The sequence below is a fragment of the Dufourea novaeangliae genome, unplaced genomic scaffold (genome assembly GCF_001272555.1).
Source record: "Dufourea novaeangliae isolate 0120121106 unplaced genomic scaffold, ASM127255v1 scaffold8, whole genome shotgun sequence".
In the NCBI taxonomy this organism is placed as follows: Eukaryota; Metazoa; Arthropoda; class Insecta; order Hymenoptera; family Halictidae; genus Dufourea; species Dufourea novaeangliae.
In genome coordinates this window covers 7,414,586-7,434,603 of record NW_015373923.1, presented here as the reverse complement: position 1 = coordinate 7,434,603, position 20,018 = coordinate 7,414,586, and the positions used below count along the sequence as shown (strand labels likewise).

The following is a 20,018-nucleotide window of genomic DNA, read 5'->3' as shown; positions in this document are numbered from 1 at the left end:
TTAACACCGTGGGGTCACTGGCGAGCCTAAATAAAATCTTAATATTTTCGAACTATTCATTAATTCTTCTTCAAACACCTTAGGACATAATAACTGCACAGTGTGATTCCTGTTAAGAAAAGAAATAAGGGAAAACTAATAAAAAGCTGAATGTTGAAATTTTGTGGGGTCGCCGATAACTCGAGGGTTAAATTCTTTATATACGTGTTAAAATATCCTAATTTTTTAAAACGGCTGCAATGTCAAAATAAAGTATCGATTCGAAGGAGAAATTCTTCTAGGATTCCAATTTCCGTAGATCCACGAATAAAAACTGAATAAAAAACAGATTCCCCATCGTCTGCTAATCACCACCGTTCCAAACGTTAAGATCCGTACCCGGGGCGTAAGCGTATCCCCTTTTTCCGGGGGTAGCGCGATCTGTCGTCTTGACGGGTGGGAAGAGTGAGGGGGGACACCCGATGGAATAACACAAGAGAAAGAGAGAGGAGTATCACGGGATCTCGGGGCGACAGCAGGTGGTAAAAAGATCGGTACCCGGTCGAGCAAACGCTGCGCAGGCATTCGCGACGTGCCGCAGGGAGGCGAGTTCTTGCCGTGGCAAGACGGGCACGCGGTTAGTCATCAAGGCCCGGAGATTGTTCCCGCGGACGGCGACCCGACCGGTTGACCAAAACCACAAGCTTCCCCTCCCTTCACCTTCCGTCCCTTCTCACCTCATCCCATCCCTCGTTTCTCCCCCTCCCTGTTGGTTGGTCGGTTGTGTGTGTAGTTCTCGCGCTCTCTTTATCCCTTTTCCTACTGTTTTGCTACAAGCGTCCCCCTGGCGGTGTATGTGTGTCGCTCTTTCTCCTTCCCCTTTCGTTGACCAGCATTTCCCTCCGCCCGCGGCCCGACACCGCGGTTGTCTTCGTTTCAAATGCCCTGGCGTCCGGTCTCGGCCGAGATCAGGTAATCTTAGAAAGTCAACTGGGTATCAGGTATTGGTGGCAACATTGTTTGAACGTGTCCCAGCCCCTTGGTTGCTGTCCCTCCCTCCCCCCTCCTATCTTCGTGTCCCTCCACATTTCGTCCCCCCCCCCCCTGTATCTGCGGTACCAGGTTTCCCGCGATTCGAGCCAGTGTCTTTTTTCGACGTTTTGCGATTTATTTATCATTTTACCGGAGGGTTAGCCGCGACCGGTCCTTCTTGGTAATCGTGTGTTGAAGTATCGGGTTAGCGGCGTCAACTGGCGTCCCGCCGACCGGCCACCATGCCACTCGCATGGCGTGCGCGTGTGACGGCGGCGAAACAGGGGACTTCTCGGGCTTTTGACGGCGACGAGGAGTCAAGGGGGCCACACGCGATTCTGGATCGGCGTGTTACTGGTCCCGTTGTTTTGGTCGATCGGTGGGAAATCGTGGTTCGAGATATCGGATGCAATGGATTTTCTTCAGTCGAGGAGGCACGAACAACAACCCCTGTTGTAATACGATTCCTTTCGTGTGACATGGTTTCGATGTGGCATGGGTAGAGAATTTTGGAAAGTCGCCGTGTAACATGGTATTCGTAGAACACGATATTCCTGCAATACGCTGTTTCTGCAACACGGTTTCGGTGTAACCAGAGACTTCTACCTAACCGTAAAATACCGGTGTTATACAGGTATTTTCGATTGTACCTTCGCCCTATATGACCCTATATAAGCCCTATCCTTATAGAAACCGAAAAAATACCGGTATTTATTTCGGTTTTCGGTAATATATCGGTTCCAAAAATAAATTTATGATGGACTGAAAATTTTTCGTCTTGCCACGAATGCTCCGAAGGGGACTCGAGTTCGTCGCACTCATCGAGACATTACTGTAGTGTTTGGGCCTGTGAGATCCAGGCATCTAGGCATAATTGGTTTTTTAAAAACAAATAGGACAAGAAATTATCAGATGTTTTTATTTTTGAATTTTGCGTGGTTGGATTGTCCTCTTCGTATTCTGAACTGACGGAAGTAGAGAATAGAACAGTCATTTTCTTTCTAATCTCTCAAGTGGTTAAAAAAGATAGTTACCCTGTTATTATTGGAAGTTTTACAGCTGTTCGTCCGGTGGTTAACATGTTAAACGACGGAAACCTTTCGAAAAAATTGCGATTATTTTTACAAGATCCATGAACCGTAAGCTTCTCCGATGTTCAGTTTCAGGTGAGTTACGGCTCGGTCGTTGTTGCTCAGGTACACAGGAACCGTGTCTCATTGTTCCCCAGATTCCCTCCGCTTGTTCGCACGTTTAGGTCTTCCCATTGTGTGCGAGATAACACCGGAAGAGGGCTTATCTCGGTTCCGATCGTGTGCCGATCATTATGCTCTTCAGGAAGCGATGGCGGCGGATTTTCTAAACGCGGCGAAGTCGAGCTAAATGTGATTAGGTCGTCCGGAATGTTCGTACCGCATCGGAACGTAGAATTGCAATGTACAATTTGCAATTTCTATCATATTTTATAATTTTCACTTCCTTCTACAGCTTCTTCTTTTTCGAAATATTTCACTGCAACGTTTATATAAAATTTGTACACTTCTGTTTAAACAAAAAAACATTTTAACATGTTTTTGATTGACTTCTATAGTTCTCGGAGACTTTTCCCTGACATTAAATACATCGGGGACCTATATAAATGTTTATCCTGACGGTGTAATGTCTGGTAAATAAATTAACCCTTTACGGTTGTGGAACAAAAATTTTGTGAAACAGAATCTTGTAATTATTATGTTCCAATAGCTTAAAAGAAATGAAAGAATTTTTGGAAGGGGGAGAATTGTTTAAAAACCGCAGGTAACACGTTTCTTTTATGCATCCACATAATTGTACGGTGAGAATTAAAGCAACTTTCCCTTTAAACATTTTTCCGATTTCAATAAATATTTTATATACCGACCAATTGCAACTTTTTCAACATTTTTCTTACACATCATTTAGTAAACTAATCTAATCCTAACTTCACAAAAAAAAAAAACTCAAGTCACATGGTCCAATTTTAATTGTTGTCCAATTTTTATTAAGTTCTGTTTTTTTTAAGGGTGTGGGAATACTTTTTTTACCCACTGTAAAATCTACCCTATGAAACTGTCCCACAATTCGACTAACCCCTTTACAATAGGGAGGGATCAGGGGGTTGTTACCATAGATAAAGTGTATACACCCACTTCGAAAACTCTGTACCAGGAATTGTCGTGCCAGGAATTTATTAGAAATTCGCGATTTTTGCGAGCCTGTCAGGAGTGCATCCGCGAAACCCAAGCACCACGTTGCAGCGTAAATACACACACGTGGGGGATACGGATAGGCGGTTTAATCGGCAGCTTGTATCTCGCATACCGTCGTGCCTGGACAGCCTAGAGGCCTAGAGCTTAGAACCCCGGAGTCTAGACCCATAAGTCTTCCGTGATTTTTCCTCCGTGGATCGCATCATCCTCCTGTTTACGATAAAACTGGCCGACAAGCGCGGTGCTCAACCGACCGCATCCTCCGTGTTCGCGAAAATCATCCTCTTCCTTCCTCGTTCCGTGGAATATAAAGTGCTCGTCGTGCGGACAATCTCTTGTTTCATCTGCATCGCGAGTTCAGAGGGAGAAACGATGGCCGTGGAATTTCGTTTAAAAATTTATCCTGCTCGGATGATTGGACGCGCCAGACTTGCGGATCCTGAAACGTTTCGACGCCATTCGAGTTATTTTTCCTGCCTGAATTGGTCAATAGACATTACTGTTTGTATCTTTGTTTTATTTATTGGCGTTGTTTTTTGCTGAGTTCGGTCATCAGGACGTAAATTAACGATTCCTTTTAATTGATGTATTGGTTTGATTTTTATTTAGTTTCCGTTAAATGTCAAATTGGTCTTGGACAGTGTGATTTTCTCTTGGTTTCCTTTATGTCTTCGGAACGTTACTTCGATTCGTTGTTTAGAAAAGGTATTTTAACCCTCTCACTGCATCTTCTTGGTATCTTGTACAAATATTTTTTTATGTACAATCAAGGACCAATAGTCATTTTAAGACTATTTAAAACATTAACATTTTTTTTTATAAACAATGTATTTGCTCACGATAAATAATGGCACTGGTAGGCATAGTAACATTTAACCGTTTTAGCACGTTAGAGTGGGTATATCGGCTTTCCATTTTTAATATAATTTAAAGACATGTAATGACACTTTACTTTTATAAAATAAGTTTATATAGTGGAACATACACTTACTGGATAGGAATAATAAAATAAATAAAAAACGTAAAAATAATTTCATTTTTAAGAGCAATATGTTAATTTTAATAAATACCTCAAAAATCGCATATTATTCAAGGTATTTTTGGACAGTACACGGAAAACTTGTAAGGTACTATAACGGTTGAACAAGTTTCGTACAGCCAAGGAATGTTCCAAATATTGTCACTAAAGTGATAAAATAGGTGTCCACTGTAGTAGGCACATGCAGTTAGCGGGTTAATGCGATATTATTACTGATTTTTAGAGCGAATGATAAAGATTGTGAATTTGATAGCTTTATGATTTATTTCGATCGATTAAGATTCTTTCCTGTATTTCTAGTTTTCTATTCTGGTCTTTTTTCTTTTTTTGTTATGCTCTTTAAGGACCTTGAATTCGCTCCGCGCCATCTCCTTTAAGCGACTTAAACCGTCTGTTTCGCGTAGTGGATAAATACGAATGCACGTTGCGATTGCATCTTAACCTTGATAATCGTTTCAGTTGAATAGTTCTGTCGCTGTGCTCCAAAGGGTTCGTTTATAAATCATTATCACTCCCGTGGACGCGTGGCTAATTCTTGTATTGGTGAACAGAAATCAATTTAATGAATTTCAAAAGAACTATTAAAGTCAACTCAAATACTCGAAGCAAAAGTGTGACTGACCTATTTACATTGTATTTAAATGACTATTCTTGATGCATAAATAGTGGTAACTTCTACTTATGAAAACGAAATTGTTCATTCAAATATGAAAATCTACTTCTTTAATTAATTATCTATTTTCTCTAGGCTCTGAACTCATTGCTATTTTACTCCCCTACAGCCCCGACCATGGCAATATAGTTAGAGTCCACTGTAAATCGAAAACGAAGCCTCGAATGCACTTTCGTCATTCATGATTTTCGTCTCACGGCGAATTTAATAAACTCATCAAAAGTAGAGACTGGTTCTACTTTGTTAACCGATCACTTTAGACATTCACTTTGGAAGAAATGCAGATGAGAACGACCTTCTACACCTTCCAGTACAGACTCCTCTCGATTATTGTCCAGCTTGTTCTACACGATTATTGTCCAGGCGTCATCCCCACCACTAGGGGGAGGGAGAGGCCGTGGAATCTGTCAAGCGTATACTTTGTTGCCTCTTCACTTTTGTTGTCGAGGCTTGACCTTCAGGCAAGAAACGGATTTACGAGGGTCTGAAACATTTCTCCCTATAAGATTATTGTCCCGACGCGGACCCGATTTTGGGACAATAATCGAGAGGAGTCTGTATCTATAAATCATCCTCATTCCCCATCCAAAGTATAAACTCCAAATTCGCCTTTAGTTTTTCCCACAGAATCCTCATCACTCTAACAAAGTATCCGACATTTTTATTAACACCCTCAAAACATTTCCATCCACAACGCCCTATCCCCCGAACTGACAATTCTCTCCCCAGTGGACCCGTTGTGCCTACTCTCTTTTGACTCCCCGTTCGAATCACCTTTTACCAGTCTCTCGAAACGATGCCCTCCATTTCCTTTACCTCCGCAGCAAGGCGGCAAAGTGTCGTGTGCGCGACGTCGGCGGCGTCGTTAAAGGCAAAAAAAAAAGTGGGCCGAAACGTGTTTGTCAGTGACCCGAGAAATGCGAGCCGCGAAAAATACTTTCCTCGCCGAGTCCGGCGGGGGTGGGGGGAAATACTGGTGTTGGAGAGGGGGGTGGTGGGTCGTGAGCGCAGAAGCGGAAGGACTCGAGCGTGAAAGAAGAACTTGGCTCAAAGTTCCCCGTTCATCTGGGCCAACCTCGCAAATAACAAAACCCGTGGAGGACGCAGAGCGCCGAGAAGAGTGCACACACAAACACAAACACACCAGAAACACATACACACAGAGGCACAGTGGGCTCGCCTGGCCTTTCTGCGAACTGCAAGAGGTGGCAAACACACAACGCGGCACACCGTAAAGGCGGGAGGGGGGGGGAGTGAGTACGGCGGACGGAGTGCATTACGCGAACGTTGGGCCGAGTGAACACGGGGGGGTGGGAGGCAGCGACGGTTAGAAAGAGAGAGAGGGAGAGGAAGAAGGGCGTAACTGGGCCAAACGGCGGTGGCTGTGTCGCGGTCTAGACACGCCGCGGCTGAGAATTAATGCTCTCCGGTGTGTTCGCCAGACTTTCCTTTTCGCTCTCCCGTAACAAGCCCGGTTCCCCCCCCACCCCCCTTCGTTCCCGTAATCCGTGACGTACGACGAATTACTAATTATAATCGTCACCTCAACCGGGAAGTTTTATCGGGGAACGGACGCTGGGACCGTGCGTGAAATTGAACGCTATTCCCGGTGACTGGGTTTTGGCGCGCGATTTTGGCGTCGAGTACCTCGCGGGGCCGACGCACAGTGGTGTTTGGATGAATCAGTTGAGTGACATTTTGACAAAATGGTAACTTTTCCAGCGATATCTACTTAATGTTTATTGCTTCTTATGTCTGATAATTAAAAGAAGGGACCAATATTATTCTACAATGATTTGATAAAAGTAATGTGATAAAATTGATTAGAAGTGATTTGCACATGTACTGATTCCGTGACTTTTATTATATCGTAACAGAATAGTCAGTTACTGTGCCATCAATCGTGTGCTTTGGTCCCATACTTTTAGCTGGTAATATATTTCATGAAGGTTTCGTAGAATTATTGTTTGTATATCATTGTATTGTATTCATTTTACTAAAGATTACGTTATAGTTCTAGTATTTCCATAATCATAGCATTTTTATTTTTCAATAGCAAGGTATTGCTTCTTATATTTCACTGCGTCCGTCATCGATAACCAACGTGGCCTGAGCAGAGAGTTTATTGTCGATTACCCGTGACTGATTGATTTTTATTCGTGAAGATCACAGGTTATTATGTACAGAACGATATTGCCTTTAACGCACGAAGATGTTAGAGGTTTTTTTTTCCCCGATGTTAAAGCCTTTCGCATGGTAGTAGTCGATGAATCAGGGACTATGTGGTTCGTGTGGTTACGATCGTATCGATTATTATGTAAGGTAGATACACAGGAGCAGTGGGATTCAATATGTAATAAGAACCATCGCCGATAATTTCTGTCGCGAAAAATTCTATACTATAATCATCTGAATCTTTAATATCTTTTAAACAATATCGTTTATTATCAATATCTTTAATATCTCTTAAACAATTATCGTAATGCTCTGTAACATTTCCTCCATATTCCACATGTGTCCTATATATTTATGAGCAGGATTGTGTATTAGTTATTTTACCCTTCGTTAAAAATTTAATAAACACAAAGGTCAGAAAGTTTGTGCCAAACACACCTAGGGAATCGCCTAACGGAATGTCTGTCCATCGACAAGATTTTCGCCCTCGTTTCACCATACATCGCGCTTTGTTTAGTCGTCTACCTGGCGATAAAATCTTCCTATGGGAGGGGTAGAAAATACGGGACCGAAAGGTATTGGGAACCGACTTACTAGCGTAGGTCAAACGAAGGTATCGCGGTCGTTCTTTGACCGAAATAAAAATAGTCTGTTGCCTGATTTTCGTCTGTGCGAAAGGCATTTCTCGTGACGACGTCGTTGAGGGAGGTCAGTGGCAAAGGCGAGTCTGAAAATGAGGGTAGCCCTCTTCTAAGAATTGTCACGGCGCTCGAAACAGTTACATCGTAACATTTCAACACGGAGAGTCTTTAATAAAAAATTTGTACATATTCCGAATTGAGTTGTTCACTTGTCAAAGTGATTAAGTCCACAAAATTTATATATAAAATTTATTTTAAATATAGAAAGTTAAACACCAATCGAGTGGTCTGGGACTAAATTTTGAAAAAATTAAAATCATGGAGTTAGTCACTTTGGCTTGTAAATGGCTCAATTAATTTTGTCGGTTGTGCCAATAATCCAGATATAGTTTCCCTTCTTCATTTTACATTTTTGAAGACATTCATTTAGAAGCGAACAACCTTTGAAGGTGTTTTGTAAAGTGATGGAATGTGTCACACATTATCGGAAATTTCGAATCTAGTGGATAAATAGTGAATGAATAAATTTATGAAGGGAACAATTTTTGTGATCTAAATTTCAACATGTTTATAGTTGTGGTATGTTATAGTATTAGTGGATTTCATGAATTCTAGTGTTTATAAACAATTTCGATTAGATTTGTTTCTTGTACAAGAAAATATCTAATATAACTGACAGTATAGTTATTGATATTTTATGCCCACTACGTAGAACGAAGTTTAATTAGAATTTAGATATTTTGAAATGATTTACTGTGCACATAAAAATATTTCTTTTCAATTCCAGTCATTTGTATATTGTATATTTGTTTGTATAATTTTAGAAGACGTTCTTAACAGTTTTTTTTTCTTAAATATGATTCTAATAACCTCTGGCACACGAATGTTTAGTCAAGGATATTGCCTGATTATAAAACTATTTTTATTCGGATCCGTAACACGAACCATTCGAACGGAAACCGTGCTGGGTTCGAAAGGTTCATGCGGCTATTTTAGCTGGCTACAAGAACGGCATGCTTCTATCAGCTCATTCTTACCTTGGTTGTCGTCAGTTTAAGTGAACGAAAATTTTTTTTGTTCAAGTCTGTAATATACATTCTTCGAGTGTGCTGGAAAATCTAAACGTGGTGTTTGACACATAAATTGCACGACAGCTTCACGTACTGTAAATAATATTTATGATTCTTGTTATAAATATTATTAACTCCATAAACAGCAACTACAAATTCTTTGACCATACATGCAAATAAATGAATACATTATCTTATTCGAATATCGAATTCGAGTTTGTGAAATTTTTTTAGGATAATTAAAGAAACTGAAACTATTTCGTACGCGATTGAAATATTCTTTACAACCTTAAATTATTGATTTTGATTATTAACTCCTTTAAAACATTCAGAGGATCGAAATGTGACTCGTGACTTCATAAACTCCAAATAATAGAGATATGTTTCATAATAATGATAAACAATAAAATTGTTGAAACATTTATTTGGATGATCAACCTGAGGAAAAATGATCTAATAAACTTTGTTCCCGTTCCGCTGATCGTTACTGGAATTTTCCGAAGGCAGTCCTTCAGGGAGTTCGATCGTCGAACGAGAGGAGGGGAAAGGAGAGTGGACAGAATTCAATCCACTCGGTAGTTTCATACAATTAAACATTGTAATTTAACTCCGATGCGTGCTTTCAGGCTCGAGAATCTCGAATTTCGCGCGGTGCGGTGAAAAAAAAAAAGAATGTAAGCGAAAGTCGCTCGCCAGAAAGCTTAGTATCGAATCGCTTCGAGCCGTTGTATTTATTTCTGGGGCAATGCTCACGTGTAATTATAAAAAAATCATGAGGTAACCAAACAAAAATTCGTAGAGTTTTCAGTAAAGTTCACTGCAGCAATTATACCTTCTTCTAACTTACAGTTTCCATGATTTTCCAATTTGATGGAAATGCAAACGAATTGTTTCATTACAGACTTTAAATATTTCGGAAATTTCTCGACACGTTAATTTCGAATTATTTTCAACAACAACATATGATTGTGCACATTATTCACTTGCGTTGAATACAGAATAGTTTTAAAATGGCCTCAAAAGTACAAATCTAATGGATTGAGATCGTGCTCTTGGAACATTTTTTTAAATCATCCATAACTCGAAAACTAAGGTATACAGGACATGTATACACTAGCAGATGAAAAAGTTACCACTTCTCTGATTCTTTGTATCTAATTCTATTATGCAGTTTTTAACATCAACTTAAATATACTGGGTTTGGTACAGCCTTTAATTCTTTATCAGAATACACACTGCGGTGCATAACTATAAAACCACCCTAAAATTTTCAGTCCTTATCTTTGTGGTTAAAATAAAACGAACCACTTTTTTCTAGGGAATATAATCTATCCTTTCCCGGAGAAACATTACTCCTCAACACGATTTCAAACATAGCATACTTGGTTCATTTTTATTTCAACCACAACACATAAAACTGGAAAATTTTAGGATGGTTTTATAGTTACGCCACGCAGTGTGTATATCAAACACATACTAAACTGTTAAGTTGATATTAAAAAGTAAAAAAATAAAACAAATCGAGAATATGGTAACTTTCTGTCCGCTATTCATATGACGTTTTTTTTTCTTTTATTATTTTTTTTTCCCCCCCCCCCCGTAGTATTGACCTGCATTTATGAATCACCCTGTATAATTCATGACTAGACTGCGGATTTTATGCATTTATAGCCTATAGGTGTCTGTGAAATACCATAAAGGAAAAAAGTTTCGGGTTTGCTATTTTCTTCCGAACCCTATAAGATACGTAAGGGAAGAATGAACTTCCAACAATTTTTGCCTTTATGAAGAACCTTCTAAAATGTGATTTTCCATAAAAATCCGCAGTCTATTGATGACCAATTTGCAACACAGTGAACGTATCAAGCCTAAGTCCCAAAGTTCGGTTCAAAAACCTTGTCTTGCGCGCGGTGGAGAACGCGCGCGTGGTTCGCAGTGGGGATCTTGGTCCCCCGTGTATAACGGGAGTCTCTCGATCGGGGCAGACGAACGGACGGAATCGATTCCGGCGGCGTTGTGTCCCCTTTCGTCGAGACGTGGAACGTCCTTTCCGCGCGCCTCGGGCCGAAGGACGATGGAAGGAAGGAAGGAGGTGGACGGGGTCGTCTGACACGTGCTAAACGATCCTTGGACCGGCGATCGACGGGTACAATATACCGCGTGGCAAACGAAGAAACGCATTTAGCCGTTGCCCGCCTGCAGCGACCCAAGAAACGTTGCCAGAAGTAGGGGAAACATGGTCGCGTAGGGACAAAGTGACGTACAGACTCCTCTCGATTATTGTCCCGAAATCGGGTCCGCGTCGGGACAATAATCTTACAGGGAGAAATGTTTCAGACCCTCGTAAATTCGTCTTTTGCCTGAAGACCAAGCCTCGGCGACAAAAGCGGAGGATCCCTAGTGGCGGGGATGACGCCTGGACAATAATCGTGTAGAACAAGTCAGACAATAATCGAGAGAAGTCTGTAGTAGGGTCATTACTCGAGAAATTTGGAAATTTTTTTGAAGTACCAAATATTTCGGATTTTGTTGACGCTTGGATATATTGTAGTCTTTAGTGATATATAGGGTGTCTCAACTAACTTCGAATAATGAATTTACGGGTACAGTTTATGAAAATTTTGATGGTTGGTCGGTTGACTGGTTTTACGGGGGACCCCTTCACTGGTAGGGATGACGTATTAACACTCATTGCCGAGGAGCCTTCAAACACTCATCACTGATTTACTGTACACCTGTGTATGCTCCTGCACTCGCTATTGAAGGCAGCTGACTTCGTAATCACATATCACATGGTATAGAATGGCAGAGGGGGTAATTGTGACGTCACATATTCCTTCAGGGGGAACTTTTGCGGCAACACTGGGTATGCACAAGTCATATTCATGAATATAGCTCGTGTGACGTTACCTTATCCCTACCGACAAGGAATTTTCCTGGCAACCGTAGACCCAAGCTTCTCGCCTATTTCGTGACGCGGACACAGAGAGAGAAAGATGGCGAAAGGGGGAACGGCGGGAAATACGAAGAAATCGGAATAGGAAAGAAAAAGTGGGGAACGACGAGAGGTAGGATGAGGCGCGGGAAGAAAAAGGAATGACCGATAGAGGAAAAGAGAAAAACGAGGGAAAAAACGGTGTGTAGACTGGAAAGATGAACGACGGATACGGCGAAAGGGGGGTTAGGAAGGGGGACAATGCGAAGGGTGGGAAGGGGTTGGCGGAGGGGAGGGCAAAAAGGCCTCGAACGGTGTAGTTAAGGTGCACACAGTTCGTTTGCCAGACGCGCAAGCCCAGGGCTCACCGCGAGACGGCGCGCGGTTTCCGATTACATTATCGCGGCCGGTGATTAATCGGTGCCCGAGGTGTTCCATTGTCTCTCAGGGACGTCTCGACGATTCTGGCTGGTTCGACGTGTCCCGAGGTTTTTATGCCGTCACGCGAAACCGCATTCATGGTTTCTTTTCCCCTCTTTTTTTTTTCTTGCCTTTTTTCTGTTTGATCCCCGTAGATGGGGTAGAGCAGGGCTAGTCGATTAAGTTTTTTAACATGTTTCATTTTTATGAGTGAACCATTGGTATTTTGTTGACTTGTAGCATACCACAAGTTTACATATTTCCTTAATTTTGAAAATCGGTTGATTGTGTATAGGTTGTAGTTTTTGTCATATTTAAATTAGCGAGGGCGATATGTCAACAAACCCCGGATGTGGGGTTAGTTGACTAACTATTTACTTTGAGGTGTTTAAGAAAAAAAATAACGGAATTAACAAAAATTAAACATTTGACGCGTTACAACTAACGTGATTAAATAAACCCCGTTCACTGTGTCGACACGCGCGGTCATCGACCACGAACATTCTTTGCCATTCTTTTTTTGTTTTTTATTAACGTGTCTCGTATATTTATCTTTAAACGTCGGCCGTACTTATCATAACAATGAATCAGTTTCAAATTGTTTTATTTAACGTTTACTCGGGTCCATACCGCGCGTTATTAACTAATCCGCCCGGGAATTCCTTTATAACCGTTCAATGACGTTTATTGTTGCAACCCTCTCACGGCCATAATCGCTTTATAAACACGTCTTAAACACAGGCCTTTGTTGCCAATGTTCCGTGTCGCTCTGTACGGGCTACGGTGGAAAAGAAAATACAAGAAAAACAATCGGAGATCGCAGTAGGTGCATACCGATCTGTTGATCTGCATCGTACTTCAAATACAATTGTCATTGCTCGCATGCTTGTACGGGGCACACCGTCTCTTTCAAACACTTCGTTTAAAGCTCCTTTCATTAGCGTCAGTTACCCGCGTGTTCCATTGTTGAATGTGTCTGGACATCGGTAGGGAGAATGGCGGAATAAATGTGCTGCAACAAACTCATTGTGAGGAAGAAATACTGTTCGTGAAAGAATTGTGAATATTTTTTCGAATACTTATTTTATAATAGAGACACGGGGTTCCAAGAGTGTTTTATTTAAAACAGATTGAACGTATCACTTATTTGACGTTATATCGATTCACAGTATCACAATACGAAAACATTTTTCCAGGATGTTTGTAATTGGTTTATACCACTTTCGTCATATACTGGGTGATACAAAAAAAAGGTTCAGTACTTCTGGGTTAAATAATATTCGCCTAGGATGAAAAAAAGTCTTCATAAACATATAGGTCGATAAATTAATATTTTCAGAGTTATAAACAATTTTTTTTAAAGCTAGTAACTTTCCCTCTACGGGAGATGCCGTACCATATGGAAGCAATGGATTAACCTTATAATTTCCTTTTTCCTGGTTACAGAACGTTTTCGACATTTTTATTAGTTTTGTTTTTACAATTTTCTTCATTCTTCCAGGATTACAGTAAAAAAAAATTTAGTTGACCTTAATGTGTCCTCTACGCCTTTACCTAAAAAAACTATTTACATCAAATAACGCCCCCCTTGAAACAATTTAACTTTCGTTCGAAACATTTTTCGTTATCATGAATAATATCGGAGGTATTCGAAAGGGTCGATTAAAATGGAAGATCCTGTATATTGCATGAAATTCTCCATAATCGGGACCGACAATAAGACCCCTCATTCTCTATGCGACAGCATGCAAGCGCTATTTAAATACACAAGAATCGAGGAGTTGAAGTAATTAGTACGTTCGCGGCGACGAGTGCCGTCGTGGCCGTGGACGTTTCGCTTGTCCTCTAACTCCCGTCGTCTTCGAGGAATTCCTACCCTAGCTCGATGGAGAGTTCGGCAAACAATGTCGACTATTCCTAACTTGTAGCCAGGAATTGGACGTGGTCCCCGTGTGTGCGCTGACCACACAAAGCGTTTCGAGTACCTTGCGCACGGAGTTCACGCGGGAGACTCGTCCCCTTTATGAATTCATAGAGCGGGCACAGAGTACCATTACTTTCCGGTTTCTTCGCGGACACGAAGCTACCGTCACGGACCCAGTTGCTGATCAGAACCCAATTCCTGATCAGTATAGTATATAATAAATTTATTATAATTGAAGTTTGTTTTCCAAAAAATGACTAAATAATTATTAACGATTTTGACATTTATACGTAGAAGTTGATAGCTCAGAGTGAGATACGGATATATGATTTAGGTGATTAGAAGCTCTAAATTACTGTCATCGTGTACCAATATTACGAATTTTAGGGTAATGATTTTCTGTAAAATGTATCACAAACGTGACGATAAAAGTCAAGATAACGAGGGATACATGAGTAGGGATTGTTTAAAACTTTTCGTATTTTCAGTCGTTGTTTGAAGCGTTTTTCCCTATAAGATTATTGTCCTGGCGCGGACTCGAGTTCGGGACGATAATCGAGAGTAATCTGTAGAGGCTTTACTACATTAACAACAAACTATAGATAGCAGTAAACATTACTGAAAATTTTATTTTGTTATACTTTCCAAGTTAAAAAGTGCTATAAATTCATAAAGCATCCGCAGGCTAGTAATGATTGAAAGTAGTTTTAATATCCAATTTAATTTTATATTTACAGGTATTAAATTAACTTTCCTCCCACAACATTTTTTAGGATTAATAGGAATATCTCGACAACATTACGAGGATGCTTAAAAAATCTTTCGTGATTTAAAAAAAAAAAAACAAAGTCAGGAATCCGTCGTGTTTTATCCGTAATTCCTATGACCGACACGTGAACAAGTTACACGTGTTATTTTAATCGCGAGCAACGTGTTCCATTCGGAACGTTATGACACGCTACTTGTCGAGCTTTCTAACGAATGTCCCCCGTCTGGTCGGATTTCGCCTGTACACGGGCCTTGTTCCACTTTTTTCTAACGCCTCCCCGTAGACGGCGTTAATTAAAAGACTTTAGCGGAATTTTTACCCTCACCGCGACACGTCTCATTAATACGACGTTCCGGGAATACTAAATTCCCCGTCGACTGTCATCCATGAAAAACCGACGCGTATACACGCGGTTTTGCGTTACACACCGAGCATAGTTATGGCTGCGATTACGCGCGCGCGCTATGAAAACGACGGGAAAAGAATTCTTGCCGGCGATCCATCGTGATTCTCGGGACCTTTCAAGGTTCCATTCTTCTCTTTGCTGGAATTTTATGTTTCCATTCTGAAGAATTCACTGTATTTTCTTTAAAGCGATCTATTCTTTCTCGTTTGTGCGCGATCTTTCCATTGAACGAACTAGATTCGTCAGAGTTCAATCGTTTGAAGATGGAATATTTTTTTGAAGAATTTTGTTAAAATTGAAATTAACACGGAGTCCAGATATTATTAGGGAGAATGACAAAGGAGCGTAGAAAAAAGAGAAATCGTGAAATAAAATAACCTTACAATCATTTTCCTGGAAAGAAGAGTAGGCTTATCTGGGTTAAAAGGTATTTCAGGTTTAATTTTTTAAAGTAATGTGATCTATTTATCCATTATAGTTAGGAAATGCGAAGGTGTACGTATAGGAAAAAGGGTTTTTTATTTAAAATAGATTATAAAAGAATGCAGGCGTTAATATGATTTTATTTAAGAACACAAAATTAAGCCTGAAATCTTTGGAACATTTACAAATTCGAATGAAACGAATCGTACAGAATAAAACTATATATATGTTTTTCTTTAATGTTGCAGGCGGTATGTGCTGGTCTTCCATCAGCAATGGTCGTTGCAAGGAGTTATTGGCGCAAGGGGTGACAAAGGATAACTGTTGCGCGTCCAATTCAGCGGCGACGACCGCGTATTCCGAGGACGACCTTAACAGTGGAGCCCTCTTCTTCTGGAAAGTACTCGGCGGAGGGTACCAGTGTATTCCTTGTAGAGGTAATTGAACAAACTTATCCATCATTGGCCCAGTTTTACTCGAATCACACATAATGCGTCGAATCCATCCGTAAAAATTTCATCGTCATGTTTAAAATAAGAAATTCAATGACAAAATGGTATTTGTTCTTAAAAGAGAAATATTATTACAGTTTAAAATTAGAATTCTACAAGCTTATCCATTAAACAGCAAAAGAAAGCTGGTTTCACTGTCTATTACTGATTCTGATTGTTTTTTACTTTGTTTTTATATTTTTTAAATATTGTTAAGGGCAGGATATTATTTATTTTTCATAATAATTTAGCGTTAAGTGGACCACGATCTAATAAAATGATGGAAAATAAATAAAATGAACTGCAGTATAGTATACGTATGCATGTCAACGTTGAGTACAAGTAGAAATAGTCTGTAATAGACAGACTCGTCGATCAGTCACATTTGAAAGCACACGAGCGTTATGAATTTTCAAATTAAATTTTCTCATATTGAAGTTTCATACCAGTACATCTTATTAGTTTTTTATAAGCCTTTCTATATAAATTAATTTATAGTAGGGGGTCAGGAGGGGGGCAAGAATTCATGTGTGTTTAAAATTATATGAAATTCTAAAGGTAATTAATTTTTGTTATTTAAAGCTTTCTTTCTTAGCCTATGAAAATTTTCTTAATTTAGTTGAATTTACTTTGTCTTGTTATCATTCCTTGGTCTTCGTATCACGTTCTATTACGCATGGGATATCGCTAACGGCCATAAATCAGATTGATTCCGCTGTTTTATCGACCCGCACGAGCGTTTTACAAATTTCTCCCCGGTTTATTCGTATTCCATACGATGCACCAACAGTTTCGCATAACGAACTATTTAGAGGAAGGATAGTTAGATTCTTAGAATGAAAAAGAGTTCTAGAAACTAATCGAATATGTTAGTTATCCCCGCTGGCACTATGCTTGTTTTCTTCGTATCGCATTGTCTATTTTACATTGTACGTAATACGCCTCCTGACTTAATCTTCGCCATGTTTTTGTACCATTACACACATAAATACTATGTAACAGATTCTCCTAAATTAACTTAGTAATACCATCTTCGTATTCGTATACAATACTAACCAAAAATTGAATTACTTTCATTCCAGTGTCAAATCCATTTTCCCAATAGTTAATTATAACAATCTTAGATCAAGTTTTATTCCCTGTTTCTCAACATCTAACAATAACATCCATTTCTAAGGCATTATATTCTTTAGAACGACACGAAATATTTATTACAAAACTGAATACTCTTTAATCTTAAAATGTTTATCTACAAATTTTCATTCATTATTTTTATCTACAATTTTTATTCGAAATTTTCATTTAAAATTTTCATACAAATTTTCATCCAAAACTTATATCCAAAACAATTTTCATCCCAAATATTCATTCAATTAAATTTCCAACCAACAGTTTCATCCAAAAAAATTGATCGAAACTTTCGTCCCGAAAATATTTTGTCAAAATTTGTATTCCAGGGTGTCGTCTAAAATTTTCATCCAAAATTTGTGATTCAACAAAATTTTCATCCACATATAATTCTAAAAAAAAAATGTTCGTCCAAAACATTGTTGGTTCTGATCGAAAATTCCACCGTAATGCAAAACTGTCTTCTGTTCGCAGAGAGCTGTGCGGAGGTGAGGTGCGAGGAGGGTAAGAAGTGCGTGGTACGCAAGGGAAGGCCTAGGTGCGTTTGCAACCCCGAGTGCAAGGCGCCGAGGGGCGGTGGTCCGGTTTGTGGGACGGACGGGAAAAGTTACAAGAATCTCTGCAGGCTGAAGAAACGCGCGTGCAAGAAAGGCAGCCACGAGCTAGCGGTCGCCTATAACGGCCACTGCCAAAGTGAGTATGTATGAACGAGATGGAATCATTATCGTAACGCGATCATTAACTTGCATTCGAATCGCTGCCCGGGTTGAACCATTCCGGATTGTGCTTTTGTTATGATACGAGTTATTACTGGACCTAAATTTAATTTATTTTAAACTAACATTCTATTGAATGCATCGGAGTTTTATAGTAAAAGTATTAACGATTCAAAAATTTAATTAGCCTAATTAACAAACAACATTATTTCATATAAAAAAGTTTCGATTTCCATTTTATTTGGTTAAGATTAAATATGGTACACAATACAACATCCGTTTGTTTTGTAAATAATAGTGCTTAGTGTTCATTGACTTTAATCAGTTATTGATGGAATATGATTTACTGTTTCGAAAATGATTAAAAAAACATGTGTACAATTTTACATAGTGGCAATCCGTAGTGAAATTCTCGGAAGTATTCAAACGCAAAGATTCGAATTAAGCATCCGTGTTATCCATTTGTACATAGATTAATTGAAAAAAGAAAAGAATCATTTTAGAATTTCCCGCGGTTTTTAATACTTTTGTGGGTCAGGAGTTACGTTAGAGGATCTTACAACCCTCTATCTCGATCTCTTCAGCTCTACACTGCGTGGCATAACTATAAAATACCTTAAAAGTCCAATTCTTATTATTATGGTTACAATAAAAACCAACCAAGTATATACCGTGTCTGAAATCGTGTTGAAAAATAATATTTCTCCAGAAAAGCACAGATTACATTTCCTAGAACAAAAAAATGTTTCGTTTTTATTTTAACCACAATACATAAAAATTGAAATTTTCACGGTAGTCTTATGCCACACAGTGTATATACTTCCCCACAAAATCATTAGAAAAACCCAAAAATTAACCCATCACAACCCAGTCCGATCGAGCATGCAAACGAAGGTTAGAACACGTAGTCCGTACAGTTTCTCGCGTTCGAAATCAGGATCTGGGGTGGCACGAAAAAACGGGTCGAAGAGGGTAGGGACGGTGGGGGAAAGATGAAGGCAACGGTATTTATCACGGGGGCGGTTTACGACCGTGCGTAATAACGTGTAAAGTGTCGAGCAGGTTCGTGCGCCCGGGTCCGTTGCGGCCAAGGTCGGAGCTGCCTGCTGGACCAGAACCTGAGCCCGCACTGCGTGAGGTGCGCCCGCAGGTGCCCCCAGCCGCCCCCGCAGGAGCGAGCCGCCGCACGGCCCGTCTGCGGGGCCGACGGAAACACCTACAAGAGTGCCTGCCACCTGCGACTTGCCGCCTGCCGCGCAGGTCGCGCCATTCCCGTCGCCTATAAGGGCCACTGCAAACGTGAGTCTCTTTTTCCTTTTACTTCTTGCTTTCTTTCTTGGTCTTTCACCCTATCCCAGCATCTTTCACTCTTGTGCTCGGTTTCTTTCTCTTTATCTTGCTTGCATTTCCCCTAGACCTACCCTCTTTTGACTGTAGGACTGCTCCGTCGTCGTCAGGGTTGCCAGGAGTAGGGCCTTTGAAGTTCATATTACGTAGTATGCAATAGAGGGGGAGCACACCTAGCAGTCCTCGCAAGGTGTGCACAAATCGTATTAGTATATTTAACTGTATAGACGCAATGTGACATCACAGGGCCTTTATTTTGAAGGCTTCGTTCTGGCAACCCTGGTCGTCGTCGTCATCACCACCCTCGTCCCTAATCTTGCTTACTTGGTGTGCGTTCTTATCTTTAGCTTCTGCTTGCCTTTTCTGGGGGCTCCCTGTGTCCTCCCTTTACCCAATCTTTGTCCTCTTTTTACCCAGTTTACTTGGTGTCCATCCCCTTCTTTAGCTTCTGCTTGCCTCTTTTTTGGATTCCCTGTGTCTTCTCTTTAGCCAATTTTTGTCCTCCCTTTGCTCTGGTCTCCTTGAGCCGTTTTTTAGTCGGTATTTCTATTCAACCGTGGTGCATCACCCCCACGCCCCCGGTGGACACCCCTGTATATTCAATAAAACTAAAAAGAGGGATTAT

At 40.3% G+C, this 20,018-nt stretch overlaps 1 protein-coding gene across 1 annotated transcript in view; it reads left to right on the top strand.

Annotated features, from left to right (window-relative positions):
- Positions 1 to 20,018, top strand: part of LOC107194615 (follistatin) — a 74,144-nt gene that overhangs the window by 20,066 nt on the left and 34,060 nt on the right. The window contains exons 3-5 of the mRNA XM_015584260.1: positions 15,960 to 16,148; positions 17,805 to 18,023; positions 19,109 to 19,345. Of these exons, the coding sequence (XP_015439746.1) occupies positions 15,960 to 16,148; positions 17,805 to 18,023; positions 19,109 to 19,345 (645 nt within the window). The remainder of the gene's footprint in view (positions 1 to 15,959; positions 16,149 to 17,804; positions 18,024 to 19,108; positions 19,346 to 20,018) is intronic.